The 20,630-nt window shown below is 32.7% G+C and overlaps 1 protein-coding gene across 2 annotated transcripts in view; it reads left to right on the top strand.

The window, feature by feature from the left end:
- LOC126750515 (uncharacterized aarF domain-containing protein kinase 5) overlaps positions 1-20,628 on the top strand; it is a 74,572-nt gene extending 53,944 nt beyond the window's left edge. For both annotated transcript variants that reach the window (XM_050460155.1, XM_050460156.1), the window contains 6 exons: positions 191-481; positions 532-697; positions 1,759-1,926; positions 1,984-2,161; positions 2,738-2,905; positions 2,963-20,628. In XM_050460155.1, coding sequence (XP_050316112.1) covers positions 191-481; positions 532-697; positions 1,759-1,926; positions 1,984-2,161; positions 2,738-2,905; positions 2,963-3,077 — 1,086 coding nt within the window. In that variant the 3' untranslated portion in view covers positions 3,078-20,628. The remainder of the gene's footprint in view (positions 1-190; positions 482-531; positions 698-1,758; positions 1,927-1,983; positions 2,162-2,737; positions 2,906-2,962) is intronic.
- Positions 20,629-20,630: the final 2 nt, after the last annotated feature.

The raw sequence follows: 20,630 nt of genomic DNA, 5'->3' as shown, positions 1-20,630 counted from the left end.
TTTCTATCCTCAGGAGCTCTATATACTAATTTAAAAAAAATATGAATATATTTTAGTGACTTCCAAGTTACGAACAAAATTTCCTTTAAACTTAGTGACTCTTGGTTCACAAAATTGCCTCCAACTCTATTCTAATATGAAAGTTTAGAGAAATAAATTCTCTTTATTACAGCGAAACTTTTTATCGTAGGTTTTCCAAGCAACCACCAAAGACGGCCAAAAAGTAGCAGTAAAAGTCCAATACAACGATTTACGAAATCGCTTACACAGCGACGTAATGACAATCAATATATTGCTGAATATAGGAGCCTGGTTACACCCCAAAGTGGATTTCACCTGGATCCTAAACGATTTCGTAGAAGCCCTAAAACAGGAACTGGACTTCGTCAATGAAGGGATGAACGCTCAAAGATGTGCCAGGGATTTGGCTCATCTGAAATACGTTCATATTCCGGAGGTACTTTGGAAGTACACAAAAACGGTATAATAGAGATTCCTAAATGACAAAAAAGCTCTTACGTATGATTTTAGAGGGTATTAGTAACGGAATTCGTTGACGGGATAAAGATCAGCGAAGTTCAAAGGTTAAAGGACGAAGAGTTTTCTTTGATGGATATCAACTATAAATTGTTCGAGTCTTTTGGTTGTCAGATATTTCAGACTGGGTTTGTGCATGCAGATCCACATCCTGGAAATGGTAAGGGCATATTGTTTTAAATTGTTTTATGGCCTTTAGACTGACTTTTACCTGGATTACATCCAGGCAAGGTTAACAGGCCTTTTCCATACTCACATTTATTATCCGTAAATATCATCATGTTTAAGGTCAGATCAAAAATTATCATTAGGACCAATTAGTAAAGCCAAGGATCGTAATTATATTTATTTAAACAAATTTATTTGTGGCTTTTGTCACGTTGACAGGGACGTTTTTAATAATTATTGAGATAGATTAGTGACTCTCTTATACTTAACCTTCAAGCTGTATATTATTGTTAAGGAAGGGAATAAGAATCGTATTTCTTAAATTTTAAACCAATATTGTTTAGAATTATTCAAGGCCTTTGTAACCTTGGAAAAGACCTTCACAATGTTCCTGAAGGTTAACCATACTTTTAGTCTTAAATTTAAGAAAACTGGTGTCATTGTACTTTTAATTTTTAGGGTTTTAGATTTTTAAGTTTATGATTCTTAAACATCTTGTATTAGGTAAAGGTCAATAGCAATACCAAGAAGCCAAGAGACTTTTTTAATGATCAAGTTAATTATCTTTGAATATCATCAAGGTCAAATTAAAGGTCATCTAGAGAAAATAGTCTAATAGCAAAGAATCAAGAATTAGTCTAAACTCAAGGATTTCTATGTAAACCAGGTTTAAAATTATTATAATGACCTTTGTAAGAGACCTATACAAGGATATCAAAGGTTAACAAGCCTACTATTTCTTATTTTTTTAAACCGAGACTCATTATATCCTTAAATTTCGCCATTAAGGTCATAGCCCAAGAAAAGTCCCAACTAATAAATGAACTTTGACAACAATTTTTATGAAACATTTTATCCTAATTCCTGAATACTCAAGGTTATCCTTAATTATCTTTCAATTAATAAACGTTATCTGATTAGTCCAACGTTTCCAAGGTTAAAGTTCTATATTGCAGAACATAAACTTGACTTTAATTTATTTATTGGTAAAGATCATTCTCAAGGTCAGACCAGAACAAAAAACACCTTATAATAATTTAAATACTTTTTCAGTATTAGTCAGAAAATCCAAAGGAAACACAGAACTAGTAATTCTGGATCACGGCTTATACCAACAAATTTCCAAAGAAGAACGGATTGCCCTCGGTCATTTATGGGAGGCCATAGTGTTCGGAAACCACGAACAAATGGGGATGTATTCGAAAAAATTGGGTGTAGATGGTACCTAATACCAATTGGGGTAAATCTAACAAAAATTACTTGTGCCTTTTTTTCCAGATTACATCATGTTTGCGGAAATCTTAACGCAGACTCCCTTAAGAACGATGAGTTTTAAAGTGAAATCGAAACTGTCGTCCGAAGAGGAGAATTATATGAGAAGGGTGGCTGCCGAAAAGTTTGATCAGATCGTGGATTGTTTGCAGCAAATGCCTCGGTCGCTTTTATTGGTTGTTAGGTAAGTTTTGATTATAACTTAATTTTAATCGTGATTTAAATCAAATGATCTATGTCTGTGGGTAACTGGATGGATATACATTTATTTATTTATTACATTTATTTCTTAAATTTTAAAATACTGTAATACTGTTCTTGGAATAGATGCCGATTCTGTTATAATTTGTTGCCGAAGAAAAAAATTGAGCGGTGTTAGATCTGGTGATTTTGGCGGCCAATCTATTAAATCTCTTCTTCCAATTCACTGATCTAGAAATGAATCGTTTAAATATTGTTTTACAGTTTTACATTCTATATTGTTGAATATGTATTAGATCTTCGTTTAGGTTCTTATTTATTTAAGGATATTAAAAAATTAAAATGAGAGGATAACCTTAAAATATGAACAATAAAGTTCATTTGATTTATTGGGATTTTCCTATAACTTAAGTGGCTTGAATGACTGTTAATGTAATCTTGGCTCAGTAGAATTCAATCCTTAAGGTCCTTGGCAGCTGTCTTAAAGGTTAAAAAAAATCTATTTTAAATCTCTTTTTCTCATGAATACCAATAGCGAATTTTTTAATATTGTTTTTAGAAACCTTAATACAATTAGAGCGATTTCTTATGACCATGGATGCCCTATAGACAGATACGCGGTGTTGGCACGTATGGCCACCAAAGCAGCTTTTGCCAATAAACAAATGACCTTTTTACAAAGATTATTGAGGGTACCGAAGCTGTTCTGGTTCGAATTAAATTTACTGTAAGTGCTTTAACCTTGACAATATTAAGTGAATTTTAAAGGATTTTTTTTTTGTAGAATTACTAAGATCACCACTTATTGGACCATGGTGTTCTATCATGTGCTGTACAAATTAGGCCTGGCGCCGGATATACGGGAATTTATCTCTCAAACTGCAAAAGCGTTAGAATAATTTCTGTATTTATGTATAAACTGCTAAGGCAGGTGATTTCTACTCATAAGGTGATGTTCAAACGACAGTTTGAGTTTAACATAGTACAATCTTCAATGTGGAACGTAACATTCTATGAATGTTCTGGAATACCTGTGAATATTTATAGAGAATGGATGTGTGTTATATATATATTTGGATATTCCTGAAACATTTATGTCAATCATTTGTCACAGGTGAAGACCTGGTTTATGAATTTAAATAGTTAAGGTCTATATATATTTGTCATTAATATTAGCAAAAACATAACCTAATTTAAACAATATACAGTTCCTAGCCATAATATTAGTTTCATGCTGCAAATGTACTATTTTTTGTTATGAATTCTTTGTTGATATGTCTTGAGTTTTTAAATATCGCGGGCATTTTTCTCCTTTTCGTAACAAACGTACCAACACGTGTGTTTCTTTTAACCAATTTGTGGTTTTAACCAAATTGATTTTTCGCAGAAATTATATACAGGGTGTTCCGTTGATCTTGTTACAAACTTCTAGGGCAGATAGAAAACGTCAAAAGAAAAACAAAAGTTCATATAAACATGGGTCCGGAAAAGCTTCCTCAGAGAGCTAGAGCTCTTTGAAAATAACCTTTAAAAACTAGTTTTTTTAATAGCTCCGGAAGTACTTTAGCTACCGCAACCCATTTTGGGAGGTAAATTATTGTTAGTACGTTTATTCTTTTGAACATACTAAATAAAAAAAATATTTACCAGGGGCTTCAGAATCAGGGGGGTGTTTGGTAAATTTAGACCCATTTCTTTAAGACTTTAATTTCTGCCCGTTTGGGCATTAGATTATGGTGTTCCTATGCTTTTTACATAAAAAAGGTGCTCTTAGTAAAAGTCGGTAAATGGTAAATATCACCGTTTTTGTGAAAATTGACGAAAAGCAAGTTATGAGATACAAAAATGAATTACCTATTATTATTAATAAACGATTAAAAAAAAAATCTGGCGTAAACAAAAAATAAATGCTTAAAAAAAGTTAAGGTAACCACTTTATTAAATTGGTACTCAAATTATTTAACTGTCACTTTAATTACCTTGAGGCATAAAATGTTTAAATGATTTTAAGTGTAATGAAAAACCAACAAATTAACAATTTTAGAAACGTAAACAAATTTTATTAAAGATTGGTATTACAAAAATAAACTTAAAATATTAATTGCTCAATATGCCGACCGCCACGATCGATACATTTATCATATCTACGCACCATATTAAGGTTGACGTGGTTAAAAATATCAGGCGTGGTTTGGATTACTTCAGCAGCTGCGGACATTCTGGCCACCAGGTCTTCTTCTGACTCGACTGGAGTTTCATATACGAGACTTTTCATATGCCCCCAAAGAAAAAAATCTAAGGGCGTCAAATCTGGTGAGCGCGCTGGCCAGGTGACCTCCACGGCCAATCCAGCGCCTTCCAAAATTTTCATTTATAAACTCGCGGACAATAAGTGAAAAATGAGCTGGCGCTCCATCGTGTTGTAACCATAAGTTCTGTCGTATATTTAGGGGCAGATCATCTAATAGTTCTGGCAGTACATTTCTTAAAAAATTTAAATAAATATTTTCCGTTAAACGAGGAGGCAACATAATTGGACCAATTAAGCGTTCTCCAACAATGCCGGCCCACATATTGACCGAAAAATTATGTTGATAGCTCCTAAAATGAATACCATAAGGGTTTTCCTCACTCCACACATGATTATTCTTAGAATTAAAAATGCCTTCTTTTGTAAATAAAGCCTCGTCAGTAAAAAGGACATATTTTGGAAATTGAGGTTCTTCTGTACACTGGTCAAGAAACCACTGGCAAAAATTCACGCGGGGCATAAAATCATTGGGTCCTAATGATTGCACCTTTTGCAGGTGGTAGGGCCGAAGAAGCTGTTCCTTAACAACGTTCCATACCCTAACATGATTTACATGCATCGCATCAGCTACTGCTCGAGTACTTACTGATGGTTATCTTCAAATCGCTGAAGCACTTCTTCCTCAAAATCCGGGATTCGGATGTTCCTTTGCGCGCTATTATCTTGGCGTTTTATTTTAACGGAGCCAGTCTCCTTGAGCCGTTGATTGACCCTTTCAAAAAGTGTGTGAGCTGGGATTAGCCTTTCGGGAAACCGCTCTTCATATAGTCGAGAAGCAGCTCTAACATTACATCAAACTTCCCCATAAATTAAAAGCATATCGGCGTATTCAGCAAAAGTGTAATCTTCCATTACTTAACCATAATAAAAAGGGAATTAATATCATGTAAAAAATACTGACAGTGACAAATTTAAAAAATACTGACAGTGGCAATGAATTAGCATTATTATTATTATTATTATTAAAATAATTAATTCAGGTGCTGTATCTTAGTTTGGTTTTAGTCCATTCCCACAAAAACGGTGATATTTACCGACTTTTACTAAGAGCACCTTTTTTATGTAAAAAGCATAGGAACATCATAATCTAATGCCCAAACGGGCAGAAATTAAAGTCTTAAAGAAATGGGCCTAAATTTACCAAATACCCCCCTGATTCTGAAGCCCCTGGTAAATATTTTTTTTATTTAGTAGGTTCAAAAGAATAAACGTACTAACAATAATTTACCTCCTAAGTTGGTTGCGGTAGCTAAAGTAGTTCCGGAGCTATTAAAAAAACTAGTTTTTAAAGGTTATTTTCAAAGAGCTCTAGCTCCCTGAGGAAGCGGACCCATGTTTATATGAACTTTTGTTTTTCTTTTGACGTTTTCTATCTGCCCTAGAAGTTTGTAACATGATCAACGGAACACCCTGTATATCCTAAAAAACATTTTTAGTTTGTCCTATTAAACCATTTTACGTGTTTGAAAAGGTTTTAACTATTTTCATCAAAAAAAAATCAGAATGGGAAATTTGTCGTCGATAAGACTTGGTCGAATTTACGGGATGCTGAAACCACAAAGTATGTTACAACTGTTCTATATAACCTATGAAATAAATGTATGGCAGAAAATCACAGTAAAAGTTCTCGCAAAAAAAAATGTTTGAAGGTGGCAATGACGTATCCTAAAAAAACAGTGCAGCAGAGAGTCTTAATGGAAGAAGACCACCACGCAAACCAAGACTTATAACTACATTTAAGTTGTTCTTGTACTGTATGTATGGAAGGGAGACGAATTATTCGAATTGTGACATTTTAAATTTTTTGATGAAAATTAAGTATATTTCAGTCAATTTTCGATTTACACTGTGATATCTTAGTAAGTGTAATGTTTTATCTATATCTGTGTTATACATATTATATATTGATAAGCACTGTGATTTGCACACATTTGACCTTCTACAGTTGTAAACATTTTACGACATATGAAGTAGTCAATAAAATTTAAATTATTCAGTCTAAATTCTATGACATTTCGCAGAATTGTTTTTCGAACAAGTCGACTAATCACAGTTCATACGGTGAAAGTCGAATGAAAAATATAAACCAGACTACATTCACATTGCACCGACCACTACCATATTGTTTAACGATTCAGCAACTGAAAATAATATACTATGTCTTGATTAAATCCCAACTTAGCTAAGAAATAACGGGTTAAGGTACTGTAAGGCAATGACATTTGAGTAATTTAGATGTTATTCAAAAATGGATTATAAAATTAATCTAGAACAAAACTAGACTATTTCCAACTGAATTACTTTACAAAGAGGCAACAATTTTGGATATACGAGAGTTGCATGTTGTGACCTGCATTGGTAAGAAAAACATTGAGAAAAACAACCTGTTTCGCATCTTCAATTACTAGGTTCAAAAAAGATATTCAATTGTATGGAGGTTCTCTTATCAAAAAAATCAAATAGTACTTGGCACCAAAGCTCTTTGATACCTTACCTTACTTAAAGAGTAAAACTTTAAGAAATCATTTAAAGTTAAACAGCAATAACATCAGATGGACAGAAAGGATATTCATCGCTTTTTCTAGGAATGCGGTAAACTGATTTACGAGCAATTTCGTAGTTTTGATGGCATTGTATATCTTGTGAGTGATTGTAATTGGCTTGCGAGTATTTGGATAGTCCTGTATAAAAAGGAAAAATTGTAATTTTTGATCTGTGATCAAAAACAGAAAATGACTTTTAAAACCCCCAAATAGAGACATTAAATCCGGAGGGACCTATATAGTGCTAACAACCGACAATATTGTTACTTCAGTGATTTTCTGTTTACTTCATTATATACAGTGCCTTCACGATGAAAGGAACAAATTTATTTAAAATTCAGGTTTTTTTTTCTTCTTTTATTTTTTTGACACGTCGATTTATATTGCCACTTGCGCGTTTTTTGAAATAAAAAAAATCTATGCAGGGCGTCTTTAGTAGAAACTATGACGTCAACATTTTTTCTAATAGAACACTCTGTATATTATGACGTTTTACAATTCTATGATATATTTTATATAGCAAATCATATGCCTAAAGTAAATGTGACGGTTTGTCCAATATGACGCCAACATTATTTTTTTATGTGATTTCTTAGAAAGCAAGTAGACCTTAATATTTTCGAACAGTTTTCAATTTTAGAATCCTATTTGATAACGGTTTCTCATGCATTTGTAAGTATAACTGTTATGTATATTAGTTACGCATGATTTTTTAATAAAATGCATTTATCTGAGAAAAAACGAATCGAAATACTCATGATTGGTTTTGGAGACCGGGTGCGTACACAACAAGAATCTGTAATATATTTAATGCAATTCCTGCTGATCGTTCTGTATTTACTAGATCTACAGTTAGCAAAATTGTTTCAAAATTTAGGGAACGGGGCGATGTAAGAAATTTATCTAAAGAAAAACCAAAAGTATATGAAATTGCTAAGCTGAATGTTCTATTAGAAACGGAGAATAATTCCCATGTTGCGATTAGCACAATTTCCAGGAATTGGAATTTATCAGTAGGGTCTGATGAGGCCACCTTTACATTAAATGGACACGTTAACAGGTAAAATTGCAGATATTGGGAAACCGAAAATTCTCATTGAACCCAAGAATACCACATACAGCGGCGTTAAAAAATGAATGTGTGGGCAGGTATTGTGAAAAATCCAATGCTTGGACTCTTTTCTTGAAGAAAAATTAAACGGAGAGCGCTATTCTACTGTTAGCATTCATCATCCACAAGAGGCTGACATACCTAGTGATGAGATATGGTTTCATCAAAACAGGGCATCTCCTCACTTTTCCATCGCCCTTCGACAATTTCTTGATGCAACTTTTCCTAACAGATGGTTTGGACGAGGACCGATTGAGTGGCCGCCAAGCTCACCGGATATAACCCTATTAGATTTTTTCTTATGGGGCTATTTAAAGTCCAAAGTTAATGTGAATACACCAAATAATATTGATGATTTAAAGCAAAGAATTCGACAAGATATTAAGCCTCATCGATTCGAAAGTGATTGAAAATGTGCAATTGGAGGTTATTTAGCGACTTCAAAATGCATTAAAGTAAATGGACAACAAATTGAACATCAGTTGGAATAAATATTGTGTACTTACATTTTTATTTTTTAATGTCCTATGTTTTATTAGTCTGTTACGTTCAATTTTACAAATCGCTGACTTTAGGCATATGGTATGCTATAAAAAAAAGTATTCGGAATATATCGTAGAATAGTAAAATGTCATGATATACAAGGTGTTCCATTTAAAAAAATGAATATTGACAACATAGCTTCTACTTCAGATACCCTGTATAGCATTTTTTTATTGCAGAAAAAAAGGCGCAAGTGACAAAGATAATCGACGTGTCCAAAAAATAAAAGAAGAAAAAAACACCTGAATTTGAAATGAATTGGTTCCCTTCATCGTGAATGCCCTGTATATCTAATTAATCCTTCGTTTTACTTTACTATTATAATTATTCGTAAACATCCTCCTTCAGAAATGGTTGTGGTCAGTAATCAGTTATAAGGGATTGTTGAAGTGCTTGAAGCGTTGTCGAAAGTGCAATGAATGCCGAAAAATGCCATTCGGAAACGGAAATTCGCCCGACACAAACCCTATCGGGAATAGTCACTCCCATTCGGGAGTTTTTGAAACCTGAAGTTAGGATGAAAGCCCATGCAACCCAGTAAGAATTAATCCATATACCTATTAAAATTTGGAAATATAACCCAGAAATCAAAATGAAATTCGAAAGTATATTGTGTATTACTATGCGCCGTCACGTTAAAGCTGTGTTGGATGCGAAAGATGTTCACACAAAATGCTGGTTTTTGCAAAGAAATTTATTTTCATGTAAGTTCACCCTTCCTTTCATAGACTTTAGTTGTATATTTATAAAGTTCGATGTTTTAACATAAACTAGCATCCTAAGTGCCTAGTGACGTGCCTAGGCCTAGTCAGGAAAACTTAATTTTTGAGCATGGATCTAATAATATGACAAGGGACTGTAAATTTGTAACTTACAGGTTTTTGCTGTAAAATCCATCGTCAGGAATTCTTCTATTATATTTTTAAGAAAAATAAATTAATTTGATGATTTTTCGGATCTTGATTGACAAAATTCGAAAAGTTTTTGATGTAGAGAAACATTCTTACATGAAATTGTTGAGTAAAAAAAGCTTTTTTTTGACTTAAGGTATTTTGAGAATATTCCAATCATTTCATGAAAATATTCCCAAGATAAGTGAAAATTTGCCAAGAAAATTACCGACAATTATGTCCCAACCGAAATCCTTAGCCCAGTCAGATTTTTACCCTCAAATCCGTTCCTCAAACCCATCAAGATACTCCTTTATATGAAAAGTAAAATTTATGCCTAAAACTGCCCCTTAAGGAATAAACCAAATTGCCTTAACCAAAATTGTGACCAATTTCCCAGGAATATTCACAGATATTCCGGTACATTAATGGAATATTTTTTAAATTCCTGGAACATGTACTCTTCGGAGGAGAAAGCCCCGACAAAAAAAACGATTGTACAAGCAGTGAAAAAAGTACAAGGCCCGGTTGTACAAGCAGTGGTTCCACTTAAGTTCTACTAAACTGCAGTTCTTCGTTGAACGTAGTTCAGAGGTTCGTGTGTTGTTCCAATACAAGTTAAACTAGGTTCTATTTAAAGTCTGCAATAGCCACATAAAAAAAAGAGTATGCCACAAAAATATTTTTGTACTTGTATCGTCCTCGATGTATTATACGCCAACTTTTAACTTAACAGAGACGCAGAGGGGAAATGCCCATAAAAACGTATTGATATTCTTCGATTCATAGGCGTGCGAAATTATTTTCTTTAATAAAACTTAATATATTTAAATAGAATAAAAATGTGGTATTTAGTAAAGAAATATACTTGTAGTAATATGGTGTAAAATTACGTAGAATAATGTTAAGTAATAAATATATGCATGAAATAAAGATTTTTTTCCTATCTTGCCTATGCTAATCTTAAAAAGAAAAAAAATCAAAATATTATTGAATTACTTATTTTTTGACAATCTATTGATTTTCTTCTTTAAACTGTTAGGCCCGCGATATTTTCTAAATAAAAAGAAATGTGTTAAGCTCCAAAATTTTAGAATATTACTAGCAAGAGGTATTTAGAATTAATTTAAAAAAATAAAAAGTAACTACCTTACTAGTGATTTGTTTGAATATTTAAAAAAAAATCAATTGATTGTCATAAGTAATTCAATAAGATTTTGATTTTTTTCTTTTTAAGATTAGCGTAGGCGGGATATGAAAAAATTCTTAAAACGGGGTTATATCTCGGAGTTCGTAAATTTTAGACCCCCAGGTGATAGGGATGAATTTGTCACAAATGACCTCTAGAATCACTATGTCAAGAAATAGTTGTACTTTCCAATCACCCTGTACATATCGAAAACGTTTAAACATACATAAAATTTATTTATTATATTTCATTCTAAAATGTAATATTGATTAGTCCTCGTCACTGATATTTTCTTCGGCATCGCTTTTATCGGATTCATCTTCACTGCTATCTTCCTCGCCAAGCTGGATAATTAGTGGTTCTACCTCTTCCATGTATTGATCAGTTTCGTAGTATTTTTTTTCAATATTTACTACATGTTTACAGCATTCAGCCCAACGTGCAGGTGTGATAGAAGCAATGCCCAGTTGTACTTGTTCTATTAAATTTTTAATGGATATGTCGCCAGTAGTGTTGCGACTATGAACAAAATGTTTCAACTGGGCCCATATCAGTTCGATTGGGTTGAGATCGCACATATAAGGAACGTAATACTCTATCTACTCTAAACTGGAACAACTCCCATTTGCGTTCAGTATTAGTATTTTTATTTTTTTTTTCTTTAAGTAAGTATAGAGGATGAAAAAAATTATGCATTTTGTGGCCAGTAGGTAACCTATTATTATCCTTTAAAAAATAATATTTAATATACCGCGAAGTTAATGTAGAAATAAATATATCTCTAAAGACCGATTTTTCAATCCAGGGTTATCCCTAACCCAGAGTCAAACTTATTATAAGTATATTTTCTTCTTTGATGAGTCATAAAATGCAAAACTTTACCATATCAATTGTAGCTGTTCGCAGATATTTTTTCTTTTAATATAAATACAAATAATGCGTTTTTACTTACCATTTGCCGTCAACCAATCGATCATAGTTTTCTTGGTGCTTGATTTGGTCGGCACTTTATTCTCTTGCACGGAATGATATGGTGCATTATCAAAGATGACCACTGAATTAGCCGGAATATTGGGAATTAATTTTTCCTCCAGCCATTTCATAAAATTTTCGCGATTCATTTGTCCGTGATAATCCCCAGTTGCTTGACCAGCTTTGAATATCAAACTGGCATTGGGAATAAAGCCATTCTGACAACCCGCATGAACAATAACTAAACTACCTAAAAAACTGTATATAAAATATTATGGCAAGAAAAAAAAACTTTTTATACTAAGTTTTTTAGCTAAACACTATAATTATAACGAAATTTTAATGCTTACATTTAAACCCTCAATTTATTTAATTAACTACAAAAAATTCTTACCACTTGCTCTGATGTTACTAGTAATACCAAAAACATCAGTGCTTTGCCAACACTTTTGAAAAGTCAAATCGTTGTCGACCCAGGTTTAGTCTATATAAACTATACTTCTTCCTTCATTTCTATACTTCTGTATCGCGTTTATATATTTATACCGCCAATGAAGTATAGAGGGCCTTTCCATCAATATTTTCCTTTTGTTTTGACATTTCCTAAAATAAAACCCATTTGCTTTTAGTAAACATCTTAAAGTTTCCTTGGAATACGGAAAATCAATGGTCTCTCGCAACTTCTGTAGAAGTTTGGTCGTCGTTGGAACAATTTTTAATTCCTGGTAAAAGTTATTAATTGTGCGCCTTATTATTGGAAAATCTTCAAAGTCATTCTTAACAGAAGAGCGAGATTTTTTGTTAGGCGGTGGCACAAGCACATCATTTGGCCTATCTCTATTTCTTCTCTTATCTTGTTTATGAATCTTTTGTATAGTGGACTTAGAGACGCCAGTGTACATGCAAACACGATCGAGTTTTCTCTTTAGAAGAATTTTAAATGCATTGTTTTGAGCTTCCTCATCGCAACCTCTATAAACATTTGCAACAATTTCCATTGATTACCAGCTTAGATGTTTTCCTTTTAAAAACCTATTTCCTTTCATCATAAGGCCAAATATAGCTTTCCGTATACAAACCTACATACAAAAAACTTTGTTTACAAAATTGAATCGGCTATAAAAATTAAAAATATGAAGTTTTTTTATGCTAGTATTTTTAGTTTACTTTTTATCTTTATCTTCTTTTTCAGTAAAGTCAAATCATACTTACTGTAAATCTTATATTTAGAAACTCAAGAAGATTATATCAATTGTCTATAACGATAACAACACAAATTAAAACTAAATACTCAAAAACTTAAAGACAAAACGTTAAAAGAAATACAACAATAATAAATAATAGAAAGAACCACAAACGCCAACGTCCATATAATCCAGATATTAATGGAATCCTCCCTACGCCTATGCGTAAACTAAACTTGCAGAAAACCGAAATAAATAGAACACCTGCAGATACATTATTTATTCAAAAAACCCCATCGAGAACTCCACCGTTTATCGCCTGTTGACCAATCACGATGTGATATTTCCGTATTTAATACATAGTACGCTGGCAAAATGAGGCTTTGTTGCCGCCTCGTGAATAAATCTGAGTATTTATAAAAGGGACATAATTTGTTTTACAATATAAATGTATTATAAACTTAAATAGATACATTACTACAATTTTCGAAGATAAGAATATATGTATATTATGAGATGTAAATATAATATATATACAGGATATTTAATACTTAACCTTAGTGCAAAGAAATATTAACACATATAAAAGGATTTAGAGAGTGACAATCTGGCAATATCTCAAAGCCATTTAATTTTTTTGCCGCATTCTTTTCGGGCGTAAGTTCTCAGTTGCTGGACAATACTCTGTACTGGGTAGCCCGTCTATTAAGGGCCTATGCTTATTTTCGGAACCTGTAAATTATAACAAAAAAGTTAGTTTTTTGGAGTCACTCTCTTAAGATATTATATTATTACTTTGATTTATACATATACAGAGTGTTTGGATTGGGAAAGTGTCTACTTCCTTATTTTAAATGGAACACCCTAAATATTTTGGAATTTTTCAGAAAACCTTAGATATATTTTATGTATAATGTTCTATACCTAAATTCAACAACAACATCAAACTGTAGTCAAGGGTATAATAAGGGTCCGTAATCGGATGGTGATTGGTACCAGAATAGTACCATTAATTCTTTTTCACCATCCGGTAGCTCTTAAGAAAGAAAAATGGAATTGTTTTTGTTCTCCTTTTAATAATTTTCCGGCAGCAAGTAGATAAAGTGAGTAAAATGATAATTTCATTTTGTTTGTAGCTTGTTAACATTAGAAGTATAGAACATTATACATAAAATAGATTTAAAATTTTCGGAAGAATCCAAAAATTAGTATTCTATTTAAGGAAGTTGATGTTTTCTCACGAAATTTCAAACACCCTGTATATGTAAAATATAACATTTTAGGAATAGGACCCCAAAAACTTTTGCATTTAACTTTTTTGTAATCTCTGACAGGATCCGAGAAAAGGCATAGGCTCATATCAAACTGGACACCCTGTATAACTACACTTACCTTAGATTTGTTTGGTGTTTCAACAAAATAGTGCCTAATTTGTTTTTGAATTTTGGTGTGTTTTTTCGATAGACATATGGCATGTATGTACATGTTTTTTCAACAAATTTTGAAAGTATGTATTTATTAATGTATAACGAACACTATTGTGCCCCCTGAGACACGTTGAATATTGTTATTAACATTATTGGTCAACTCTATTGCAGCTGCAAGTTCATCATTGATACTTGAAGGATTCGCACCATAGATAAAGCAATATTATGAAGAACCATTGCAGCCATAACAATAGCCTCCTTTTTTCCCGTTGTAGTCTTATTCCTAGAGAGTATCGGGAATCTTCTTTTTAAACTTCCAAAGCATCTCTCTATGGGATTCCTTGTTCAGATTTGAGACTCATTAACATGTTCGGCTCAAGTTTGAGGGTTTATAATAATATAATATAAATATTTTAACACTAGGTACAACGCTACTGTATTGTGCATGTTTGTGCAATTAAATCCTTATCTACTCAAATAAATGTTAGTACCTATATCTTAATTCTTTTTACTCTAAAAAAAATAAATATAATTCTTTTTAAGACAATGGAGCCATACTATAGCTCTTTACGAAAAAAAAAACAAAAGTAGCCAAAATACATAATTCCCCTACATAACACAAGTTATAATATTTTTTACCATACCCACACCATACATTAAAATACATTAGAGACCCTATTCCTATACATACATCTACTAATAAGATAGTTTTGTTAATAAATAAGTGGTCTTTAAGTAAGAAAATAAATTTTTTCCTAGTTGGGACATTTCTTGTCATTTGATATCATATTAAAGAGTTTAGGACCTAAATAAGTGACAAATCTTTGATTTATACTTTTCTTTGATGGAAGTATGTTCAGCATTAGGCTCGTTAACATTCTGAGGCCGTATTTTTTAAACCATGCGAGAATCTTCCAATGCAAACAAAGTCGCGTGGTAAAATTCAATTCGCAAACGAATGAAAAAGTGCATATTTGAACGGCATTCGAAATTTCATTCGCATACGAACATGAAATGTAGTGGCAACGTAGCACTCGACTTTGGAGGCCATGTTAAGATTTTTTAACCTAACCTGAAATTTAAGTTTAAAAACATTAGGGAATTTTGAGGTTTTTTTTAAGTTGGATTCAAAAAATAAAGAATATTGCGGTTTTGTGCCGAGTGAGCAAAAAAAGAACTAATTTTATTTATGGCACCCGGAATTAAAGTCGGACAAATTCACCCAAGATTTTTCAGCTAAAACTGTACAAGCCTTGTGGATAAAAGTAGCGGGCAGATTACACAGTCTCCCTGGAGCACATAAAGAGCACGCATCAATTCCATCGTGATAGGCTTGCTTAATCTATATAATTTAATAAATTGAGCATCTGAATACATTTCAAAAGGGTGAAAAAATGAAAAATATATCCTATTCCTTCTATCTACCAGAGTTTCAGTCTATTCCAGTGCATCGACGACGTTTCTTTGCACAAGATTATTTAATCTTGCCATTTGATTATAGTTGTTTTTGTTTTCAATACAACAAAAAAACGCTACGAAAATACTTAATGAACTCACACAAATTTAAAAAAAAACAAAGCTAGTTTAAAATCAAAATAAGACAAGTGACAGAATCAAATTGAAAATCGCACACGAACTTTGAAATTCGAATGGTATATACCCACTCGAGAAACTGCATGCGAAAAAGTTCGCATACGATGCGGTAGAAAATACGAATATCGATTTTTTGTGCGAAATCCTCTAAGTTCGTATGCGAATCAAATTCGAATGGTTTCAAAAATACGGCCCCTGGTCTGGTAGTTATGTCTTACAATATTATTTTTTATTTTTGGAGTTGAGTATATAAAGTTGCATACCTCCATTATACAGAGTGTTTTAGAACTATGGGATCAAACTTCTAGGGGTTGTTCAGTGCAACAGTAGAATCCATTTGAGTATAGGAACCCATGTCCGGAAATGTGTCACTACGCTACTACAGCCCTAAGACGCGGTTAAATTTAGAAAAAATATTAATTACCTAAATAGGATCTGATGCATTTATTTTTACCTTTTATATATGATACCATCACAACAATTGTTGAAAATGTCTTCGTCCAACCTCAATACATAGGAAACGCAGATAAACAGGTCCTGTTAACCGTTCTGGTAGAAGGTATGACCCAATTAAATAATCATTAACAATGCCTGCCCATACGTTGACAGACCAACGATTCTGATGTTTTCTTGGAAAAATTGCATAAGGATGTCCTTCGTCCCAAACATGGCTATTCTATTTATTCCTACTATTAAAAATATCGTCTCTTGTGAAAGAAGTTTCATCGGTCCACAAAACATATCGTAAAAAATTTGGTTGTGCAATGATGTGATCCAGAAGCCATCGACAAAATTGAACTCTAGGATGATAATCGGCTGCAGTCATACCTTGAACTATCTGGAAGTGGTAAGGATGGAGTTGTTGCTCGTGTGGTACCCGCCAGACAGAAGCGTTAATCGTATTCATATTCTTAGCGACGTCACGTGTGCTATTTGATGGTTCATCGGCAACTCGCTGAAGCACCTCTTCTTCAAATTCTACCGTTCTTACGGTTCGAGCAACACCAGTATCATGCATCTTGGTCTTAAACATGCCTGTCTCAGCGATCCGCCGATGAACCGCAATAAACTTTTTGTATCCAGGATGCTGTCGTTCGGGATAACGTTCATGATACAACCGCGATGCTGCTCGTGCATTGCAGTTTGTTGCTCCGTATGCCAAATGCATATCCGCCAATTCTTGATTGGTAAAGTTATCCATTAGCAATAAATGTTTAAAAATTGAAAGCTATAAAATTTTTAAACATGAGAATTGACATTGATAAGCGTTGATTTTAAATAATTGTTGTTATGGTATCATGTACAAAAGGTAAAAATAAATGCAGCAGATCCTATTTAGGTAATTAATGTTTTTTATAAATTTTAACGCGTCTTACGGCCGTAGTGACGCAATTCCGGACATGGGTTCCTATACTCAAATGGATTCTTCTGTTGCACTGAACAACCCCCAGAAGTTTGATCCTACAGTTCTGAAACACCCTGTATACAAAGATCTTATATCACAAATCTCTGGTGAGTAGAGTAGTGAAGTCGAATATAGTCTAGGTTTCTTGAGTATTTTAACTATATAATTTTGAACTATATGAAGTGACTGAAGGTTACTTGTATACATTCCTCCCCATACCAAAATACCATATCTTAAGATGGACTCAACCAGAGTTTTATAAACCATTATCAAGAGTTTTTTATATCTAAATTTAATATAATAATAATAAATAATTTTAAGATCTCGTTCAAGATGTAAGATTTACAAATTAAATATCGCATTTTTTTTATTATATATTGCACATGAAGATCCGATTTAAGATGTGAGTCAATTATTATCCCCAAATCTTTTATTGACATTGTTTGTTTTAAAACTTCTCCACCTTCATTAAAAACTATTTCATGAAACTCTGACTTATTTGCTTCAGTAATTGAAAAGGGAACATACATTGATTTTTTCATATTAACTGTAAGTTTAAGAATATCCAAAATGTTTTTTATCTTTATAAAACCCAACTTAACTTTTTCTTTTACAGCGTCCCACCACTCTCCAGAAAAAGTAGCCAGCGTGTCGTCTGCGTAGGCAATAATTGTTTTGTCAATTTCAGCATCAAACAAATTATTTACATAGATATTAAAAAGCAGAGGTCCTATAACAGTTCCCTGCGGATAGAATATATGACTTAATGGCATAACCACTGTCTGCTACAACAAAATTGTCATTACACCCTATTTTCAAAATAATTTTGGACTCTACTGATTCTAAATATATTAGAATCGTGAACAGACCCTGGCCACCTACAGACAATATCCTTGAATTTAAGTTCTGCACTACAAATAGCTTGGACATTATATGAAAAAAATCCTTTTCGATTTCTATAATTTTCCCCTTCGAGAGATTGGATTTTAATGTGAGTACAATCCAAAGTACCAATGCAGCAAGTTTTTTAATACTGCCGGTAACCTAGCATTAATAAAAAACTCTTGCCTTATGCTGTTAATTTCTGCCTCAGTTCTAGGCATTTTTACAAACTCTGGCATTAATCGAGCAATTGGTTTTAAAACCTTATATATTTTTCGGCTTGCTGTTGAATTGTGTATGCCTCCAAAGTCCCCAACAACTTGCTGCAAACTTCCTGTAGCGAAAAAGCGTAGAGCAACGCATACCATTTCAGTAGCAGTCAATGCATGGTTTCTAAAAGTATTTTTAAGTTCTATAAATCGTGTAATTGAACGAATACAAATCATCATACTCGTCCGTAACACGTCTACTAACAATGTTACAGCTTGCTTGTCCAACCTAAATCTAGCCTTAAATTCTTTATTATCACAAACGTTCCAATGATCCGATGTATTCCTGTGGTGATCTAAGGTGTACACTTTTATTTACTAATTCCAGAAAATCTTCGTCATCTGTAATATCTTCCTAAATAGGATCCATTTTTGTAGTTATGGTTTATAAACTAAACCTAGAGTACCTAATTATTGAAGGGCGACTGTAGTTACATAAATAAAAAATATCAAAATGATATTCTAAAAGTCAAAACTAACTAAATATTAACCTAACCTCAAAAATTTGCTTGAACTCCCTTTGAACGCTCGAAACTGGACGTTCAAGATGAACTGCAGATTATTATTTGAACCAACATTGTACAACGGATTAATTCCACTGAACCGGATCTTTATGAATTGTCGGTAAACACCCATTGTACAACCGGGTCTAACTAGCGCATTGCTCAGGGATAAAGCGAAGTACCTAAACTGCCGTCCTTAGTTAAAACATCCTAACTCGCAAATCGATAAAGCTGAGAAAATTGAGATTTTATGAAAACTAATATGCAGTCCTCATGTTTTGAAGTAATTCCCTGATTTTTTTTTATATGCTTAGAAATTTGCTTTTTACATTTGTGGGTAAAGTTTAATAAGGGACTAGATTCAATATTTGGTGAAATTTTAGAAAAAAAAGTTAGATAGGACTTTTTAACTTAGTAAAGTAATTATAATAAAAAAAATATATATGTATATATTTGGACTGATTTTTATTAAAGACAAAGGAGTTACATTTCAAATTAACATTATAACTAAATTACTCACTAATAAAACATTAGAACATTAAAAAAATGAAGGATGAAAGTAAATCATGAAATCATTATGAATGGAAATCAGTTACTCAAAAAGTGCTTTACTCTTACTGGAAATCTACATTTTCTTTATTGTCAGTATCATTATTTTGGGAAACAGCTAATTCATCCAGAATATCATTCGGTTAGCCGGAATAATAGGACGTAGCTTAGAAATCAGATCTTGTTTTCTTTTTAATTTTACACCTCGACATTGTGTTCGGCAAGAAGGTTTTGGTTCTTCCGAAAAGGCATTTTTGTAGTACAACACATTTTATCCCCTTTTAAAGTGCAGTTGTACTATATTCTGCAAGTTTTGGGAACATTTTTTTGAAGCTTAAGCTTGGATGAACAATCTTTCCATTCAAAAAAGTTTTTTATGTTCATCTCTTTTACATGGACCTTAGATGAGTTTGCCTTTTCTACAGCCGATTTAAAATCATTAAAATCGAATACCTTACCGTACCTTTTCAATAATTGTTCTATCTGGAACGAGTCCGCGGACATAAAAGTGTGACCAGATTAAAAGTACTTTATTTCCAAATTCTCCAGTTCAGTCTCGATAGAGTTTACAACGTAAAGAAAAAAAATAAAGTCCAATTTTGTTTTGAGCTGCACAGTCGTCAAGCCGGATCGTAACATAAGTCTCTGTTATATAAAAAAAAGTTGAAACTAAATTTTTCTTATTTCGACCCACAACCCCTTCATGCCATATTATTGCCACTTGCCTAGCACTTTTCGAATATGCCCCTATTGGCACAAATGAATATTCTACAAACGGAATGCTACTTAGGACAATTTAACTTAGAAAAAGATAGATAGGACATTTTAATTTGGGATTATCGTCTTTTCTGCACATCGAACAATATATTTAGTTGAATTTAAGGCATAAAAAATGTAGTTAGAACTTTTTAATTTAGCCAAGGAGGTAGATACCATTTGATAGGTCAATAAAATGTAATAAGCCAAAAAAAGAGAATTTTGTAGTTAGGACGTTTTAACTAAGGAGGGCAGTATAAGCCAAATATTAATTAAGGTTTAATGGATGTGTCAATATACAGGGTATTAAATCATTTTACGTACC

Source organism: Anthonomus grandis, chromosome 2 (genome assembly GCF_022605725.1).
Source record: "Anthonomus grandis grandis chromosome 2, icAntGran1.3, whole genome shotgun sequence".
In the NCBI taxonomy this organism is placed as follows: Eukaryota; Metazoa; Arthropoda; class Insecta; order Coleoptera; family Curculionidae; genus Anthonomus; species Anthonomus grandis.
The sequence above is the reverse complement of the archived record's forward strand: the minus strand, read 5'-3'. Positions and strand labels throughout refer to the sequence as shown.